Source organism: Ambystoma mexicanum, chromosome 5q (genome assembly GCF_040938575.1).
Source record: "Ambystoma mexicanum isolate Mex_15411 chromosome 5q, UKY_AmexF1_1, whole genome shotgun sequence".
Lineage (NCBI taxonomy): Eukaryota > Metazoa > Chordata > Amphibia > Caudata > Ambystomatidae > Ambystoma > Ambystoma mexicanum.
This window is the reverse complement of record NC_090933.1, coordinates 916220459-916241800: the sequence shown is the minus strand read 5'-3', so window position 1 is coordinate 916241800 and position 21342 is coordinate 916220459. Positions and strand designations below refer to the sequence as shown.

Here is a 21342-nt window from a genome sequence, read left to right as displayed (position 1 = left end):
CATGTGGTCTGGGCACAGTAGCATACATCTTGTTCCAAGACTACTCTCTGGAACGCTACCAATCCCGAAGCACTGAAAAACTGTTAATAGTTTCCACCGATGAAATGAGGAAAAGCATCTTGACTGTAGAAGGCCAACACTACCATTTCCTACACAGAAAGAAAGAGCTGCTTCTACATTTCTTCAAACCATTTTTTCCGCCAAGTTGCAGCTAATCAAAGGACTTCCAGGCGCCTCCATAAAAAATCCCCTTTCAAACACCCTCTTCATCTGGTGCACAGAGCGTAAACTGCAAATAATTAGAGCATTTTTGCATTTCTTCTTACTTAATTGAACTCCCACCCCTCCCTTAAGCCTGCATGTTTCACATCATATTGAAACAACTACTGCACTCTGAGCGGATTTTAATCTTCCGTTTGATTTCAAAGAGGAGCAATTTAGAAAAGGATAGAAAAAAAAGTCTCGAGCGTTTTAGCACTTTTGTATTTTCTTCTAACAGTTATTCACGTCCGACCGCTAATTCATATGCGCAGCCCCACATAGCAAAGGCGAATTTTACATCTGGCGCGAGGCATGGATTGCAATCGATGCCAACCAACATTAAAGACTGCATTTTTGGCAACGAACTCTCCACTACCCACATCCCTCGACAATAAATTATCACAGCGCAGATAATAACAATATGCCTTTGAAAGCTGCTCCCCCAAGCTACCCGCTTTGTTTCTAAGCCACCTAATCTGACACGATACCCAGCATGAGCTGGCCAAAAAGGGAATGCAGGATATTTGATAGCTCATGTTCCCGAGCTAAAAACTACTGCAGCTGTACGAAAAGCAGTGCACGCTTTTAGAGGCCAAGCTATAAACAACGCTTTTCACAAAAGAAAAATGGACATCATACAATATTAGTAAAATATTTCCATTAAAAGCAATTTCAACGAGAGAGCCAGGTTGCACTGCTACAGGCTGTGCGACAGGATGTGCGACAAAGAAAACTAGAAAAACGTACAGCATACGCAAAATAAATCTCAGTTCTGTAAGGGGAACACTACAATCGACCCATCCATCATCAGTTCGAATAGTTTTGAAAGTTACACATCGATAAAGAGCATTCACTCTAAACAGTAATCTCGCTCACTGGCTCATGTTGCATATCAACAACCAATAACAGCACAAAAAACACAACATATTCACCTGGAAATAGAATGATGTCTGCATCATCACACGGAAAGAGGCATTTGATCAGGAATGTTCTTACTAACCTTTATGTCAAGAAAGGGCTCCAAAACGTGTTCAATGTCGTTTCCTTATAACCGAACTTCTTCCTTTCTTTGGATGCCTTGCTACAGGCAAAGGTCACACGAGTGGCCAGATGTCTTCCACCATAAACCAGGTATGGCTTTCTTAGCGACCACCACTTGCCTGATCATCCACCAGTGCCTATGCTTGTTCTACCAACAACCTCTTTCTTAGGCTGTTATGAGTCTGTGCATTAAGCCACCATGGACCCATCCGAGCTCTGAACAAACCCAATCCAAGGTAATGCCAAAGGGTGCCTCGAAAGCACAGCCTGCTGAACTGCATCTCCACCTTGAGTCATCTGCAGAACATTAGCGGGTCTCTCCAATGCCCTCATCATGGCCAGACCTCTCCAATGCCCTCGTCGTGGCCAGCCATCATCTTACCTAAATTCAAACCGGAAATTTGTTTTGGCCTCCTATCTTGTTTGTAGACCTTTTAAAATTTCTTTACAGTAAGTTTTATTTACTATGAATGCACTTGGGTTGGGTGATCTCATAAAATGACGCTTTTATTTTAATAGTAAAACAAATTTCAAATGAGAAAAAAACCCACCAGTAAGAATGTTATATTCTATTGAGCTTTATACTAGAAGATGGCACAATATTTTAATTTCATTTATAAAATGGTGTGCAGCTGTGTGTTCTGTGTGACTTATCCTGCAATCTTTGTTTAGGGCAGAATCTCTTTTCAGGAGGCAGCGACAGCACAAGCCTATCAAGCCTTAAGTAGGGCACGGGGCGCAGCGGTGTGCAACTGTGTGTTCCGTGTGACTTATCCTGCAATCTTTGGTTGGGACCAGGAGTTTCTTTTCACTGTCTGCGGAGGAGGAGGATGCAGCGACAGCTGGCATATCCTACCTCGCATGGCCTAATTAATCCTGAAAGTGAACAAGACTGGGTGACCCCGGAAGTCTATAGGGCGGCCTCTGCTGTTGCTATCTGGGGGGAGGTCTGTCCAGAAGCGCCCTGGCACCTGGAATTCAGCGGGAAGAAATTGAGCTAATTATTTTGCGGAGCAAAAACTCACGGGCTCTAGGCCCAATGGCCTTTCCAACATGGTCCTTAAATTCCACCCAAAATGATGTGCTCATTTACTGAGCAGTCTCTTCGAGGATAACCCAGCAAAAGCACTCCTTCTGGAGAGCTGGAAAGAGTTGCTTATTGTACCGATCCATAAAAAAGGGCCCCAGAGCGATTCCCAATCAGTATAGGCCCATTGCGTTGCTGGACAAGCCTATTAAGCCTTAAGTAGGGCACAGAGAGCATAGGTGTGCAGCTGTATGTTGTGTGCGACTTATCCTGCAACTTTTGTTTGAGACCCAGAGTCTCTTTTCACTGTCTGCTGGAGGAGGAGGCAGCGACAGGACAAGCCTATTAAGTATTCAGTAGGGCGTGGAGCGCAGCGGTCTGCATTGGTGCGTTCCGTGTGACTTATCCTGCAATCTTTGTTTGGGACCCAGAGTACCTTTTCACTGTTGGATGGAGCAGGAGGCAGTGACAGCACAAACCTATTAAGACTTCAGTAGGGCACAGAGAGCAGCAGTGTGCAGCTGTGTGTTCAGTGTGACTTATCCTGCAATCTTTGTTTGGGACCTGGAGTCTCTTTTCACTGTCTGCTGGAGGAGGAGGAGGCAGCAACAGCACAAGCCTATTAAGCCTTCAGTAGGGCGTGAAGCGTAGCAGTGTGCAGTTGTGCGTTCTGTGCTTCCAGGAGAACCGGCGGAGGTGGCTACTAGATTGCATGTAAGTTTGTGCTTCTTTACTCTTTCACTTCTATTCCTGTGCCCTAATCAGCACCACAGTGCACCCTGAGTGGAGGGGTGACGTGCTTCTTACAAATGCCTTATTCTGTTACCCTGGCATGAGCAGCTATCTCCTGCGCACCCGTTCTGTTCCTGCTTTCCATGCTCCTCTTTGGGGCATACTTCTGGGAGTTGTAACGTTCCGCAATTGTGTGAGGTGAAATAGCCCCTGGATGTGAGAAATAAAAAGGCCAGAGTCATTGGGGGACATTCCCCTAAGCAGAATGCCTGCCCTGAAATAATGTGGAAAATGAGGCCTGTGAAATCAAAGCAAAGAGGAGTGAAATTGGGCATCAAAACGTCAAGATACTTAAAGATGCCAACTGCCTGGCATAAGGGAAAGACATGTGGCAAGGTTTGACAAATTCTTGAAGAGCTGGAATGATCCGTCCAGGAAACAGCAGTCCACAGAACCCTCAGTGGGATGTCAGCATTGTGTGTAGCAGTTGCAGTGAAGCAGAGCACTTTGTTTAATGAATATTAAATAAAATGAGTAATTGCGTTTTTCCCATTAAACTAAAAAGATGCGCAGCAAAATGTTCACAAAACGTTCAAAATATGAACTTGGTTTCTGTCTATCATGAGCCCACCACACATGAAACAGTGCACAGAATCTAAAATGGGGTGCTTGCCTCCAAAGTGACAATCTGTAAAGCAAGATGTTCACCAAGGACCTAAAAATGTAATTATGATGTCTTCCTTGACAGCATTTATACCCTTATATGTGTGGTAACTGTGCGCTTTTTAAAAAGCTTATTTAAAGGTAAAATGTGAGTTAACAGGCAATTTCGGCTGAGTAGGGGAAGGGATTGGGCTGCATGGTGATTTTTTCAGATGTGAAACTGGATTCCTTCCCTTGGTTGTCTTGGAGACCTAGAGAGGCCTGTAACTTCAAACATGAGAGCTTCCCTTAAAAATACAAAGACTAAGAGGCTCTGAGATTGAATCCACGGGCTGGACAAGATAAGACAGTTCTGGTCCCCAGCATTTATGACCCCAGGTCACACAACAAGCCATAATAAAACCTGCATTAGCTAGTCATTAGCTTTTGAAGAGCTGGGTTAATCTAAACACAGTACTCTCTGCTGATGTCATGAGCTCCAGGAAGGTAGGGGCAAGAGCCAAGGAGTTGTTTTGGCTGTCCATTGTGTAAAATGAGAGAAATGCATTTCACTGTGTAAAATCAATAATATTTATCCCACAACAGTCGTCGTGGGATTTCTGGAAAGGTGTCAATTAACCCCTTCTGGCCATCCCAAAACGATTTTTGTGGGATCAACACAGCTAAAGTTATTCAGCAGATATCGTCCAGGTGGAGTTCTGGAACAATATTAGACTGGACAAGGTCATCCTGCACTTAAGGTCTCGCCTGATATTAGGCCAGTTTCTATTAGCCTCCGATCAGTTGAAAATCTGGGGTTTTTTGGTCGTTGCACTTGGCTTATCAAAAAATAAGCTGAACTATGATGTGCAAAATAGCCCCTCCTCTCTTTTATTGTGACCAGCTCTGAACCCTCCCCAATTTTGACTGGAAGATGTCCATCTGGTGGGAACGGGGGGGTCGATATGTAGTTAATCATTTAAGCAAAGATACCAAATCATCTAATCGGTCTGACTGGAGTTCGCTGGTTGCTGGTCTAAATGAACGCAAAAAGTAGCTGATCCCCGTTTTAGACAGGGTCCCATTTGATAACAAAGTGTGTTTCTTGGAACTCTAGGGGCTCTGCTCATTTGTTCACCCTGTCAGGATCATTCATATTTGACGTAGATATGTTCTGTTTGCAAGAATCATGGCTGAGAACTCTGCCCTCAGTTGATGGCTATGAATGCTTACTAAATCCTGCCTATAAAAGGTGAGAACGGGAGACTGGCCTCTGGACTGCTCTTTGGGATCCGGAATGACCTGAAAATCTCAGCTTCCAACTACGCAATGCCCAACTCCTTTGTTCAGGATGTAGAGTTGGACTGGGGTGGTCTGGTCTATCCGGGTAAGGGCTTTTCCCTCGTCCTTAATCTCTACTGGAATTCAGGAGCAATCCAGAAGGAAACCTGTCTTGATTCTATTGAAGAGATCATATACTGCTGGCAGGTAAAAAGGAATTTGAATTCTATACCGATGTGTGAGGACCTAAATGCATCTTGTAAATTGGGGGAAGGTAACCCACAAAACACTGCTGCGATAGCGAGAGGCGGAATATGGCCCACGCTTATGAACGCCTGGGGTCTCTGTATGCTGAATGGCAGTGTTACAGGGGACTTTCCGCTAAACTTTACTTGGCATAGGGGAAAAGCCAGCAGCATAATTGATTATTTCTTTGCATCAGACGACATCTTTCAAAATGTAAGTTCCCTGTCAATTGTTCACTCTGATTTTAGCGATCACAACCACCTGATTCTTAGCTGGAGTGGAGAGAGGCAGAAATACACAGATGGCTCCTATGGGCCTGCTTTGAATACTAACGGCTGAAAAAATTGAATCACCTGGAACACCAAGAACGTGCAGAGGTTCTACTCTACGCTGGAAAGACTATTCGGTAGGGGGTGAGGAGGTGGAGGGGCTCGAGGCCTGGCTTCTTTCGACTCCCTACCAGGATATACAGGCCAGACATTACGCAGAAATTCCATCTTCAAAGCCTAGGATATGCCAGGTTAGGAACCATTTTTACGATCCCTTAGTTCAACAGAAAAAGAGGGAACTACGGAGGTCGCTTAAAACTGGGAACAACTTATCACCCCAGGACCACAGATCCTTGAAGGTTACTTATACTTATAGGCGCTGGCTACGCCTTTACAAGCATCAGATGGTGCTAAATGATGCAGCAAAAATGCTATCTTTAATTGGATCTATGGACATAGGCACATCTATGGTGCACAATCACTGGTGAGGCATATCCTACCTCACATGGCCTAATTAATCCTGTAAGTGAACAAGACTGGGTGACCCCGGAAGTCTATAGGGCGGCCTCTGCAGTTGCTGTTTGGGGGGAGGTCTGTCCAGAAGCGCCCTGGCACCTGGAATTCAGCGGGAAGAAATTGAGCTAATTATTTTGCAGAGCAAAAACTCACGGGCTCTAGGCCCAATGGCCTTTCCAACATGGTCCTTAAATTCCACCCAAAAATATGTGCTCATTTACTGAGCACTCTCTTCGAGGATAACCCAGCAAAAGCACTCCTTCTGGAGAGCTGGAAAGAGTCGCTTATTGTACCGATCCATAAAAAAGGGCCCAGAGCGATTCTCAATCAGTATAGGCCCATTGCGTTGCTGGATATTCCCTCGAAGACTTTTGCATCTTTGCTGCTGAGGGATTTACCTGGCTGGGCCAAAGGTGTGGGCAGACTGGATCCCCTGCAGACTTGCTTCCAAAAAGGGGTGGGGACAAATGCTTTGTGCTGGGCCTGCTGAAAAGGAAGGCCATGATCTAAACCGGTATATACAGCTTTTGCTGACTTCTCCATGGCTTTCAACAGTGTTGACAGGCATCACCTATGGTCTAAATTGCAGACATGGGGCTGCCTGGCAGCACTTTTGAACATGATTGTGGCCCTTCATTCAGACACGACCATCAGGGTCCGGTTGAATGCCCAGGACAGATTGTCAGCTGCCTTTGAGACTACTAGAGGCCTAAAACAGGGCTGTACCTTGGCCCGGCTCCTTCTAACTCCCTTTAACTCTGACATCAGCGAAAAACATCCGTAGCTTCTCTCCTCGTCCTTCTACACTAAACCATGATCATCTATTTTACACTGATGATTTAGTGTTTCATTACACACCAATTGGGCTCCGGCATAAGTTGGATGCGGTGGAAGCGTATGCTAGCCTTAACTAACTTACTGTCAACTTGAAGAAATCGAATATCATGATTCTTCGTCCAGGTATGAAGCAAAAATATAAGACCTTTTGCTGGTATCTGAATGGAGAGGTGCTGGAGAAAGTCCCAACCTTTGTTTACCTGGGTATCAAATTGCAGGCTCTGCAGAGTAGCTCTGAACTACAGAGTCACCTGACATCTAAGGCAAAAATGCTGGCGGTGCAGGCTTCTGCAATTAATATAAAATAGGTCTATTTGTCACTAGCACCTGTGCTTGAATACTACAAATTGAAAGTCGTCCCCTCTTTGATCTATGGTGGGGAAAATCAGGGGCTTCCACTACGATGTGATTGGGAAGTGATTGAGGGCTTATTTTGGAGGGAAATCCCGTCACTCCCGAATGGTGTTCCAACGGCAATGATTAGCTATGAATTAGGCCTGCCTTCTGTCAAGTTCTATATTCTGTCCAAAGATCTTGCATTATTAATAAGTATCCTGTGCGCTCAGCGTGGCTCCATTTGGTGAGAACTGAGGCTGCTTTTGGACTCTGAAGCTTGTCCCTGCTTCAACAAATGGGAGCAGGAATGTTACTTAATCCTTGAGGAAAGTGGCATTTCTGTGGATATGCTCTTGAACTCCACTCTAAAAACCAAGAGGAAAAGTAAAAGAAAAGCATTAGATCCATACGATTGAAAAAAGTACGATCAAATAAAAGGTACAAATCACCCAAGCCAACATGGCATAGACTGGCTATGAGGTTGAGACTCAATTTACTACCAACTAAAGAAATCGATTGTGCTAAAGCTGGGATCCCGTGGGATTTAAGGATCTGCCGCTTTTGTCTGGAGCAGGGCCAGGAAGAGTCGTTGCAGCACCTTTTACTGCACTGTGGGGCTTTTAATGACAGGCGCCATCATTATTTTGACCATCTGGTGGAAGAGTGCACTGTTGGAGTAGCCGGAATGGTGTGGCAATGAATTATGTTGTTATGGTCAAAATCACTGGTTGACTGCACCATTGCACTTTCTCAAAGAGATTCTGAATTTAACATAATTGGTTGTTGATTTGTGAATTTTGACTGTTTTTTTCTTTTAAATTGTTAATCTGTTTGTTCATGTTCTGTTTGATTTGTGTTGAATTAAGAATTTAAGTTAATGAAATTTGGGGTTTTTGAAATAGCTTTTTTAAATTGCTTTATGAATTTGTTAGAGGTTAATCTTTTTTAACCATATAACAATCCAAAAAAATAATAATACTTGTGTGGTGCATGCAAACACTAATTATAGTCTTATGTAAATGGCGTATAAAACAGTGCAAAGCCAGAAAAAAGACAGGACTTCACAAGTATCCTAAGTGTTAGGGGCAGAGCTAGTCAAAGAGACAAAAGCATTCAAGGCTTCTGGGAAAGGTGAGAAACGTGTATAGGGATAATGAGATGTCCAATACGGTCAGAAGAGGGGTGCAGACAGATTAGGTGGCTCATTCACGGAAGAAAATAGTTTGCACAAGATTGCCAAAGGAATATGCAGGATGTAACTTGTGTCAAGGGAAGCTATTCCAAATCCAGGCAGCTTGTATGTGCAACATCTGGCTTCTCTGCTCGTGTATTTGGAGTGCAGTGGAGAAAAGAGCAAGGATGGTTGAGCAAATGTTTCTGCTGGAGGGATAGGGGTTTATTTTGTCACAGAGGTATTGAACGGTGGAGCTGTGGACAAGCCATTTGAAATTGGGAGATTACTTAATTTATTCTAAACATAGTGGTCTTGCCAGGCAAATGTTATGTGGTTTCTTCAGATTAGTTGAAAGCATATTACCAGAATTTCGAACTTTGTGAAGTAGCCGAAATTCTAGAGGACTGACGTAAAAAGCATCATAGCAGTGGTCAGCTACAAAGATCATCTTAGCAGTCGTCAGCTATGGTAAAATTCAAAAAGTTTGTCACCCATTCGCTGCACATTCTTTAGGGGAAGCTCAACTATGGGCAGTGAAAAGGACAGTACATTGTGACATGATAACATCTTGGATAGTTGTAAAATCAGCAGGTGATTCCTTCAACAAAAACACACATCTAATAACTGTCCTGACTAGTGGAGAAGATAGGCAGGCATTGGGCCTCATTACGAGGTTGGCGGTAACCCGCTGGTGCGACCCAGGTTTGCCACCGACCTTGTAACACATTTTCCGGCACCGAGCTTCCCAGTGCCACCGCGACATTACAGTCCCGGCAGACCGGGAAGCTAGGTGCCGGAAAACGTTAGTCCCTATTCGCATGGAGTCCGATAGGACTCCATGGGAATGGGTTCACGGAAGCACCAGGCTTCCGTCATGAGTCTTGCCACCAGGGCCACTGCGCCCGCCAGTGTCAGACCGCTCGAGCGAGGCTGCCCCAGCAGGCAGACCCGGAGTGTGGTGGTCCGGAATTAAGGGTGCCGGTAAGCTTACAGGCACCCTTGTTTCCAGACTGCCACGCTCATAAGGACGCCCATTGTGTTTAACCAACTGTCGCTAGATACCTGTGGCAAGATTTGCAGGGATTGAAACTTGTCTTTGGGCAGAACAACAGTAGTCAAAGAGACATTCTATAACTGAGTGGGATTAGAGAAGTTCACATTTAAACATTCAAATTCTTCAACTGGTGGGATGAGTGTTTTATGACCAAGAAGAGCTTTGATAATATGTTGGTGGGAGCGTTTGTTTGGCTGGAGAAGCAGCTGATGGCATACAACTCTCAATGGTCAGTACTTATGTATGTACACTGGGTGGCTGAAAATGACTAGTACAGAGCTGGTGAGACCTTGATCTCTAGGGTAATACTTTGGAAAGTAGTGACTTGAAGTCTCAATCATCTGACTGCTGTTTGGAAGAGTAAACCATTGACCTAATGAGTGTGCAATTACAATCTCTTTCATGGGTCACCAGGGATTGAGGCACACCAGTGTGGGGGAGCCTCCATTGCTACTATCAATGTTGTCGCTGGTTTTTAGATTTGCACATATTTTTCCATTTGCACAATCTGCATTTTGCCACTTACCCGTCATGTTGGCTAAATTATCCATCAAGTGTGAGGGCTGCTCTTCCGTTTCTCCCTCTTTGAGGCTTCCTATTTCTCCATAGTACAGGGCAATCACAAGCTGCATTATGCGTATGAACATAGGAAGTTGCTGGTCGGTTAGGGACAGTTTTAAACTCTCCACCAATGTGTGAATCTGCAAAGGAAAGAAATAATGTCACTGATCATTACTGCCCGTTATTTATAGTAATTGGTTTGCACTCTAGGATCCTTAAAACCCATGTGTTATTATACAAGTTTCAAACAATTAAAAGTTTTAGATACTGATTTCAGGAAGAGATTTCAGGTGTGCTGAGGAGCAATAGCGTGGCAACACATGTTTTTCCATCACAAGCTCGAAGCACACCTTCACATCAGGGACTAACTGGTGCCCATGCTCCACTGCACAAAGAAAGAAATGTCCAATTTGATGTGTGTCAGTCTTATCATTACTTGCAAAGGGAAAGGATATTTTTTGCGGTTCTACTTCATCTCATTACTCATTTTAGGGCCGTAAATGTAATTTCATTAACTTGCATTCACACAGTTAAAATCCTTTAAGTCACAGAATATACCAATAACTGTTTCCTAGGCCTGTACCTTCTCTTCTATTTACGTACTGCAGGATTTCAACTGCAACAAAAGTATACTTTCCAGGTCAAAAAGATGAAAAGATGAAATAGATGATATACTATTTCCACCCGTTTCTATAATGCGATACAGTGCCCAGTATAAACATCAGAAAATGTAGCTTGGAATACAGTCTTTAAATGGAGAGTCAGCCTTCAATTCAAAATTGCTGAATGGCTGGACACCTGGAAACAGTAAGAGCAACAAAAGGAGAAACAGGGAAGGCAGGCTTCTATAGGTGATTAGAGCGTGGAATTCACACTTTCATTGTTAAAAGAGAGGAAAACATGGTCCAATAGTTGAGAGCTCACACGCACATTGTATTGTATTGTATTGCTTATTTATATAGCGCCTATACACAGGCAAGTGTTTCAAAGTGCTCAAGGAGGGTGCGAATATGGGGAAAAAACAACAGTCGCTCAGAGTCCTTGAAATTCTGAGATAATAGTCTGCATAGGCAGAGTAAGTGCGTAAAAATAGATTTAAAAGTTGAGCAACAGCAAATGGGCCTGACGGCGATTCTGCAGTTTTACCAGTGCGATTAGGGGCAGAAGACAAGTGAGAACAGACGGACCATCTTCCGGTATGTTGCATTTGGATCACGCAGGTGCATAGACGGTCACAGGGAGGGGGAGCTTCAGTGCACCCAGTCGGCGGAGAATGGGGTAAGTGCAGACAGAGCCACTCTCTTGGGTTATTTCTAAGTGCAGTGAGGGTGGGTGGGTGGGTGTAGGGCCCTGCGGCAAGTGCGAGAGAGGACTGGCAGGCGTGCCCGGGACCGGTGAGACTCTGAGGTACACCGGGCAGCCAGTCAACAGCATTGTAGCATGTTTTATCCCACCACAAACCACTAGTCTGAATCATTCACTTTACAGTTTTGCTGGTGCCCATTGCTAAATTGTGATAGTGGTTGTGACGGACATTTTCACAATACAGTCTATTTGATACAGGGTGCTTTACATACAACTCTGTGGCATGATGATGACCACAGTATTTCGATATGCATGTGTGGAAGGAAGTCTTTGGAGCAAAATCATGGCATTAAACAAAGTGAATTGAAAAAAGGCCTTCCTGGGAGAGCAAGAGAGGCACCAGTACCCAATTATGTCATATCTTGGGAATATATGCCTCTAGCTCACTCTTATGAAAAAAGGATGATCCTGGAAACATTTAAAATCAAAATAGGTGCGCACATGCCTGCAATAATATTTCCAGGGTTTTGTGCATTTTTCCACAATAGTTAAAGGCTCTCTTTGCATAGGTGAAGAACAAGTGGAGAACTGTTTTCATATTTTAGTTTTGTTTTGTTTTATTCGTATTTATATAGCACACAACAGCACGAGGACACCATGGCACTTGTTACAGTACAAAGCTTAGTTACTTAGTTACATGGTCATTATCAATATATATACAGGTTGCAATATAGTTACATAGTCATTAGCAGTATATATACAGGTTACAATATAGTTTGTTTAGGTTACAATATAGTTATATTACATTTGTGTTCTATTACAATATACATGGCAGAAGTGGAGGAGGCAGTCCTCCACTTGCTAGTTGAGGAGAGTGGCCTTGAGGTTTTTGCAGAAGACAGAGATGGAAGTTTCAGCTCTAAGGGTGGCAGGGAGTGAGTTCCAGAGTTTCGGTGCAATATAGGAGAAGCCTAGACCTCCCATTGTGGCTCTCTTTATGCTTGGTATGTGTAGCTGGTTGGTGTACTGAGCTCTGGTGGGGCGAGTGGATGTGGTCCTTGATATTGCTTCAGATAGGTATGCTAGAGCGGTTTTGTTGATGCACCTATGAGTGATGGTGAGGATTTTCAGAGTAATACGGTCTTTGACCTGGAGCCACCGTGCTTCACGTCTGGCGTGGGATATATGGTCTCTTCTAGGGATGCTCATGGCGGCTCTGAGGGCATTGTTTTGTGTGGTTTGCAGTCTGTGAATGTTTTTGGCGGAGGTGCCAGCAAGAACGGCGTTGCAATAATCGAGTTTGGCTCCTATAGTTGCTCTAGCTATGGCCAAGCGGTTGGGGGTGGATAAGTAGGGTTTAATGGCATTGATGAGTTTGGTACTGAACGCTGATGCAGAGGTTATGGCGCTGACTTGTTTGTTCATCGATAGATTTGCATCAATGTGAACATCTAGAGTCTTGACAGAGGATGATACGGAGATGGTTGAGTTGTCTATGTTGAAGTTGTTGTATTGAAAGCTTAGTTCCGATAATGTGTTCGTCTGGCCCAGGATGAGAATTTCAGTCTTCTCCCCGTTAAGACAGAGGCTGTTGATTGCCATCCAAGCTTGAATAGTGGCATAGATGTTGTGAAGGGCCGTGGCATCTTGCTGATAGAGTCCAGATAGGGGTAAAAGTACTTGAGTGTCGTCTGCATAGTTTGTATATGCAACACCCATGGAGTCAAGTAAGTCGAAGAGGGGTTTTGTGAAGAGGTTATAGAGGGTGGCGCTGTACAAGATCCTTGGGGGACACTGCAGTTTATAGTGGTAGGATCTGCGTTAGCTGTGTCGGAGTAGACCTTCATGGCTCTTCCTTCAAGGAAGGAAGTGATCCAGGATGCTGCTTGATTAGAGAAATGGGCTGCATGGGTGAGGCGGGTGGTGAGTGTTTGGTAATCTACCAGGTCAAAAACAACTGATAGATCGAGGAGGAGGAGGAGCAAGTCAGGTTTGCCTTTGTCCATGATCTGTGAGATTAGATTTTTTAGGTCTAATAAGGCGGATTCTGTTCCATGCCCGACACGGACGCCAGATTGTCTTTTGCCTAGTATGGAGTTAGCTTCTATGTATGACTGGATCTGGATGTGAGCTGCTTTGTCCAGGATTTCTAGGAGGAACGGGACTGTCATTATCGGTCCGTAGTTGTTGGGTTGCGCTGGGTCAAGTGTGGCCTTTTTTTTTGGGAAGTGGCCGCACCCAGGCTTCCTTGAGATTGTTTGGGACAGTTCCTGTTTGGAAAGATGCGTTAATGAAGGCAGTAATCAGGGGTGCTAGGTCATTGGCGCATTCCTTGATGATTTTGGGAGGGCAAATGTCTGCTTTGCAGAGGGATGGTTTGAGGTTTTTGATGAGATTAAGGACCTCAGGTTCAGTGACGTTTCTGAAGGAGAATTGAGCGTGATTGAGATTACTACGCTTGTCTTGTGTAGGGCGGTTGGTTTTTTGGTATGAGAGGGCTTTGCAGTGGTTTTGGATTTTGTTTTGGAGGAGTTTTATTTTGTTGAGCATGGCGGACTGAATTCTGGCACACCAGGCTTTGTCTTTAGTTATCTTGTCAACGGTGGCCAGAGGAGTGACTAATTCATTAAAGATTGCGAATAGTTCTTTAGCTTGGGAGTTGGCCTTTGAGATCCTATCATTGAAGGAGTTGGTTTTTGCTGCTAAGATGGCTTTTTTATATTGGAGGGCTATTTGTTTGAAGAGGCTCTTATTTAGATCACTCGGATCCGTTTGCCAGTTTTTAAGGGACTGGCGCTTTTGAGCTCGGAGGGTTTGGAGTTCTTCCGAGAACCAAGTGTTGCAGTGAAATTATTTTTTTCATTCTTGCTTTCAAGTGGGGCTATAGAGTTTATGGCATTGGTGAGAGTATCATTGAAGATAGCTGATAGTATATTTGGGTCCTGAGAGAAAGGTGGTGCTAGGCATGGGCTTTTAAGGTGGGGACGCAAGTTGTCTGCTTTGAGTTTTTTTAGAACTTCTTATTGTGGGAGGTGATGCGTGGGTGAGAGTCTTAGGTTTAGGGTTGGTGGCGATGAGGAATTTGATGCATGTGTGGTCCGTCCAAGGAAGGGCGGTGTTCGAGGTAATGTTGGATGCACAGTTGTGATCCATGACCCAGTCAAGGGTGCGGCCTTTGGAGTGAGTAGGGGTGAGGACTCTGCGAGTTCTTTAGCTAGGGTTGGGGCGGATTTATCCTTAGGATCATTGTATCCTAAATTTAAGTTTCTAATAGAAGTATTTTGGAGGACTTTTTAATGTTGATGCTGAGTCGATGGCAGAGGTGCTCTTGGAAGTCAGCTGGGAGTCCGGGAGGTCTGTATAGGATGTGGATGTTGATTAGATTATTGGGGGAGAGCGTAAGCTTGCCTGATAGGATATGAGCATTAGCACCCCATGTTCTATGCTCTGCTAATCTGATGGATAGTGAGTCTTTGTTGATAAGGGGCGACTCCCCCCTCCAATCTTATCACATCTATCTTGCCTAAGGATGGTGTAGCCTATGGGTAGGGCTAGTGCAATGGCTGGGCAGGAGGCATCATTGAGCCAGGATTCAGTGATGCAAAGTAAATCCACATTAAGTGTGGATAGTAGATCATTTATCTCAAGGGCATGTGCAGGTAAGGAGCGTACGTTCAGTAGTGCACATTTAAGAGGTGGGTGTTGTGTGCCTTTGATGTTTTTGTTTGTACTAGTATGGGGTGAAGTGTGCTTGTTGTGGTGTGTGGTAGTGAGGAGCGTAGCGTGAAGTAGTGTAGAGGCATGTTGGGGTGGTGGGGGGAAGAGGGGCAGTGCCTATGCTCATCTTAGTATGGGGTAGTGGTGCAGTGCAGGTGCCTAATCTGGTGTTTCTAGTCGTGATGGGTGTGGGTGAGCAGAGTAAATACCTAGGAAGTGATCGATTTCTGGGATTGCGGAGTCTGGTGGCTAGGCTAGGTGGTCAAGACTGTGTGATGTTGTAGTCTGGTGCTGTGGCATGTGAATTTAGTGCTGGGTGAGGTGGCGTAGACGCCATTATAGTGAGGGCTATAAGGATGGCTGTTAGGCTAGCTCAGCGGAGTGTGGCAGGGAGAGTGCGGGAGAGTGAAACTATGCTATGATTGGGAGGTGCATTCTTGGGCATCATGATCGTGAAGAGTGTGAGTGTGTGTGTGTAGCTGGTGGGTGCTGCTGGTATTTGACAGAAAGGACAGGGGGATTGTGCGACTAGTGCTAGGTAGTGCAGAGGCAGGGCATAATAGGTAGCAGTTCATCAAAATACAATGCCTAAATTCGATTTTCTAAGGGGGGCAGGCAGAGGCTAAATGGTGGCAGGCCATAATAGGTAGCAGTTCAACAAAATACAATGCCTAAATTCGATTTTCTAAGTGGGGCAGGGAGAGGCTAAATGGTGGCAGGGCGTGGAATGCAATACATCACTGTACCAAAACATGTATTCAATCATTGCCTTCTTGGTGATAATGACATTTTGGGAATGGAGTGTATTTAAACAAGAGTTTTCTTTTTGTAGAAATACCAAAACAAGGACAAGAACGGACTGTGCACATGCACAAGTAGTGCATTTATTTCGCAAGGAATACAGCAGGCCACATAATATATATTGGAAATATCCGAATGTTTTATCCTGGCCCAAGCCTCTGAAATATGTCATTTACAACAAAACCCAGTCTGATTCTGTAGAACACTCATTCGAGCAACTCAGCAGTTTAAAAAGGACTGGATTTCTTCACATGCCTGTATGATCTGGATTTCATGTACAGAAGAAAGTGCACCTACAGGTTGAATGTGACTTGTATTTAAGGACTATCTTGATAATATATTTGAGTACAAAAATATGTTTTTAGAAATGCAAGCCTATTGCATTTTGTGAAACATCTCTACATGTAAAATTACACTGAATAGATTTGCATAAGTTCTATCTTAACCAAATGTATCTGAAATATAGGGTAGAACTGAAATGTAATTTAAAGTTTTATTTCTGCTTTGCTATGCATGTTGAAAGGGGAGCTAGAAATGGTCAAAATGGGTAAATGAAACATTCCAATGCTCACTTCTCAGGCTTAACTCCTAAAAGGCCTGGTCCAGGCCAGGAATACACATGAAGAGCACATACAATGGACCTTCACAACCTGTCCGGACCAGTTCTGAAGATGATATCTATAATTGCCAGGTCAGACATTACACTAATGGATTGAAGCCCTCAATTTCAAAGGAGTTGTCATAATTTGTCAAAAGTGCAGGCATGGCATAAAAGACTCCATGAACCCAGGTCAAGGAAAAGGTTACTGAACTTTATGTGCATAGCAGAAGACATTATGCCCTGAAACACATTAAGGGCATGCTAAGGGAATATGCAGTGGATGCTCCCCACTGCCACCTATGGCAAAACATCAGTAACTTCACACTAGAAAGCCCGATTAATCTTAACATGAAGGAAAATTTCACAATAAAATACACAATCACTAAAATGGCTGCTGCTTCGCAATGGAAGCTTTGATTAACAGAACATTATTACAGTTTGTAGAAGTAACATCTATCAAAATATGTAATATGTATACAATCTATACCGTGCCACATTTTGAATAGGTAAAATATAGTGAAAACACGTAAGTGCACCAAATCTTATGCAGCAAAATGATTCAGTCACTAAATATGCACACCAACCTGCAGACAGAAATTATAGTACAAAAACAATATTGGTTTTTCTGCAGGAGGAGCAGTTTTCACTCCTGCCCTTGCTGGCCATGATCTATAATTGCATGCATATAGGGCAGAAATAAGACATATGGGAGATGGGCATGAGGAACTATCTGGAGAGGGGAGAACAGATCCTGAAGTATTGACACAGCAGAAAAGGAGGCAAGTCCATTGAGAGAAGTGTGAACAATCTGTAGAGGAGAAAGTGGACACACTCTCCCTAGGCAATGACCCCTTACCCCCACCCTACTGGAATGACAGATGAGGAGCCACAATTGGGGACCCATGTAGAAGATTATGCGACATGTCCATACCACGTCGGCTATATGAAAAACAATATGCACTCAGGCAGCCATTCAGTTGTCCGAAAGCAGCAATGAATAAAATGGTGCGTAACATGGATGTATGTTAAGCAAAGTCCAATAAAGCAAAAGAATGTCCCAACAAAGATGTATGACTCTATGCTGAAACACTATGAAAATATTTAAGAATGACGATGTAACTGAAGCATTAAGGAAAACATGTGCTCACCTATACACAAATGCCTGTCCAACACCGCCCCTCGCTACCTGACCAACCAAATAACCAAAGTACAACCATCTAGACTCACCAGAACAGCCTGTATCGGTCAGCTGACCACACAGAGATACAAAAGAGAAGGCAGGAGGCACCAGCTTCCCGGTCATCGCAGCCAACTATTGGAACGCCATGCCCTCAGAGCTCAGGATCGACCCTTCACTCTGGTCATTCTGCAAAAAACTCAAAAATATCTTCAACCAAGATATCAAAAACTACCACTAGTCCAACCAGTACCCACTCATGGCTCCCTCAGCTCAGCCAACCCTAAGGTTCCTAGAAAATCTAGAGGAACTAGAATCTGAATGTAACTCCTAGGTATTCACACTATGTATTTGACTAAGCTTGAAAGTAACCGGATGTAATCAATTCCTTATGCACATGATTTTTTTTTTGTTATTATTAATTTTGTTTACACATAGCTTAGATTTACTGAAACAGACAGTTATGTACGTTTCAATACAAGCTTTAAGCCACCTTTACAGAGATGGTACAAATATGACAATGTATATATTAATGACATTGTGCCAGCCACCCAAACCTGGAAAGGATTGCTAGATCTGTCAGGATTGATACAAATGCTGGGATTCTAAAGTGAAAAAACAGACACCTTACTCTACTGAAAACCTCACTAGACATGCAGAAAAAAGAATGTGTATTTTACCTTCTTGTATAGTGGTACCTAAATGCTGGCCGGGGCAGTATACATTTCATGGGCCTATCAACAAATTTAAGTAGTTGCACAAGAGATGGGTAACCAGTTTGCCACTTAATACAAATTGCAACCATCTAAACATAACTTGGGATTTTTTTTTAAAAATATTTTTAATTAGTTTTACAACATGAACAATCAACATAACCCCCTCCATCCCCCCTTCCTTTCCCCCTCGGAATGTCCACCGTTCTATTTAGCTTCTGTTTGCACAGTCAGTGACTTAGTGACTTATCTGAACATATCAAGAATTCTAATTTTATGTGGGAACCACTGTTCCATATAGTCACTTTGTAGGTACTCCAAGGTGTCTGACCAATGAATTTCTGATAGTTCCCTTGTAGGTTGTATGTCATATGTTCCATTGTTATATGGAACCATGCTCTTCTTATCCAGTCTATTGCAACGGGCGGGGACCGTTGCTTCAATTTTTGGGCGATTTCCAACCACACCACAACTAGAAGACCCATGAAGTTTCTTTTCTGTGTTTTGGAGAGGGTTTTGTCCTTCGGGTTCCAAATCCCACTTAGCCACACCTCCTCCCCAAGAGTCTCGGCCCCCTGGAACATTGAGCTCATGTGGTCTTTCACATCTGTCCAATATTGTTGAAGCTTTGGGCAATCCCACCAAATGTGTCTCCAATTTCCTTCCCCTCCACACGCCCTCCAGCATTCATTGGGAGAGTCCCGGAACATTCCGTGGGCCCGCTCTGGGGTATAGTGCCATTGTAGGAGAATTTTCATCCACATTTCTTTCGAGTGGATGGCCCTCGTTAATTTAGATATCATCCCCCACGTGTATTCCCACTGTCCCCTTGGGATTGTCCTTCTCAGGGTTTTTTCCCACCTCTTAATATATTGCCAGGTGACCCTTTCTCCTACGGAGTTGATGAAACCATATGTATTTGATACAAACTTTTTGGCCCTGTCGTTTGACATGATGTATTGCTCGAATGGGATTAGTTCTCTGGTGGCTGCTTGTCTTATTCTCGGTGTGTCTAGCCAATGGTACAGTTGGTCATATTTATACCTATCCGTCCCCTTCAGGTGCAGTAGGGTTGTGCAATATTCAAAGGTCCTTATTTGTTGTTCCCGATACATATCCCCTACCATATTGCAACCCGCTTCCTCCCACTTTTGGAATGCCTTATTCTCTAGACCTGGCGGAAATTCCGGGTTTCTAAATAGGGGCATGAAAGGGGCTGGGTCCTTAGTGTACCTTTCTTAGTTGCACCGTCCCATATTTCCAATGATGCCTGCATTATTTCGCTTACGCGTAGATTGGGATGTCTGTGTGTCTTATGTGTCCTGCCCATAGCATGTGTCTTGTTGGGGCGTTCGCCACTGCCCTATCTTGAGCGACCCACAGTTTTTGGGACTCTTCCGGAATCCATTCCTTCAGGACCCATAATTGGGCTGCCTCGTATTACCTTCTAAAGTGGGGTAGAGCGCAACCCCCTTCTTTTTTTTTTGTGAGGCTGTTAGTACCGAGCTTGAAATTCTATGGGTTTTCCCTTGCCAGATGTATTCCTTGACTGCTATCATTAGGGATTTGAAGAAAGCCCTCGGGAGTCTTATTGGTAGGGCCTGAAATAGATATGAGTTTGGGTAGGATGGTCGTTTTGTCCACCGTTATGCGCCCCACCATGATATCGATAACGGGTTCCACTTTTCCATGTCCCTTTTGACTTGTTGCAACAGGTTTGGGTAGTTTTGGGAGTAGAATTGCTGTATTTTATGTGTTAAGGTGATACCCAGGTATTTGGTCCCTGTCGTAGCAATTTTTAGTTGGAGGGAGCCTGCTACCGATTGGATTCGGGTTGTGTCTCCCGCCAGTGTCAGTAATTCGGATTTCTGTCTATTTATCTTGAGGCTGGATATAGAGGCATAGTTGTCTATCTCCTGGACTAGTATAGGGAGAGAGTTTTCGGGATCTCCCAACGTTATTAACATATCATCTGCATATGCCACAGTTTTGTGGGTAATACCTCCCATGTCTATTCCCTTTATGTTTTGGTTGTCTCTTATTCGCGCTAGCAGTGGTTCCAGGAAAATTGCGTATAATAGGGGGGATAGTGGGCAACCTTGTTTCGCCCCTCTCTCAATTAGTATTTTATTAGACAGGAACCCATTCACCACTATACTAATGCTGGGGGATTTGTAATTGGCTTTTATCATATTTATGAATGTTTCTCCTATGCCCATTTTCCTCATATGTGGAATAGGAGGGACCATGCTACTTTCTCTGCATCCAGAGTTAGTATCGCTGCGGGCGTGCCCGTTATTCCTATCTTTTCCACGATGTGGAGGACCCTCCTAATATTATCATGTGTTTGTCGTCCAGGGACGAAACCAGACTGATCCTGATGGATCAGTTTTGGTAGCACTTGAGTAAATCTGTAGGCCAGGATTTTAGTATACAGCTTGGCGTCTAAATTTATCAATGCTATTGGTCTATAGGAGGTCGGAGACTCGGGATCTTTCCCCTGTTTGTGTATCACCAGCATCTTGGCCTTGTTCATCGTTGGGGTGATGTTGTGTTTTTCTTTGAAGGAATTAAATAGTTCGGTCAAGGTCGGGGCCAGTATGTCCCCATATTCCTTGTAGAAAAGCGCTGTGTAGCCATCAGGGCCCGGGGTCTTGTTTCTGGGGAGGTCTCTGATTGCCTTATTGACCTCTTCAATCGTTATGTCCCTATCTAATGTGAGTTTTTCTGTGGCGGATAGCACTGTAAGGTCCACCCCCTCCAGATATCTTTTTTGGAGATTTTCATTGGGATGGTCTGTGGAGTACAATGTTCTGTAGAACCGCCCCGTTATTTCCCCCATTTTGGTTGTTTTGGTCTTTCTATTCCCTTTATCGTCGCAGAGTGCCAATATGGTCCTGTCTAGTTGCTTCCCCTTAATTTGTCTAGCTAGAAGTTGATCTGCTCTGTTGGCCTTAGTGTAGTACCAATGTTTTAGCCTCAGTAGGTGCCTTTCTGCTTTCTTAGTGCAGATCGCTTCTAACTGACCTTGGACGTGCCTCAGGGCTTTTT

General features: G+C 44.0%; 1 protein-coding gene across 9 annotated transcripts in view; it reads right to left on the bottom strand.

Moving 5' to 3' along the window:
* Positions 1-21342, bottom strand: part of VPS13B (vacuolar protein sorting 13 homolog B) — a 3421660-nt gene that overhangs the window by 2946218 nt on the left and 454100 nt on the right. For all 9 annotated transcript variants that reach the window (XM_069621427.1, XM_069621422.1, XM_069621424.1 and 6 more), the window contains exon 7: positions 9943-10117. In XM_069621427.1, the coding sequence (XP_069477528.1) occupies positions 9943-10117 (175 nt within the window). The remainder of the gene's footprint in view (positions 1-9942; positions 10118-21342) is intronic.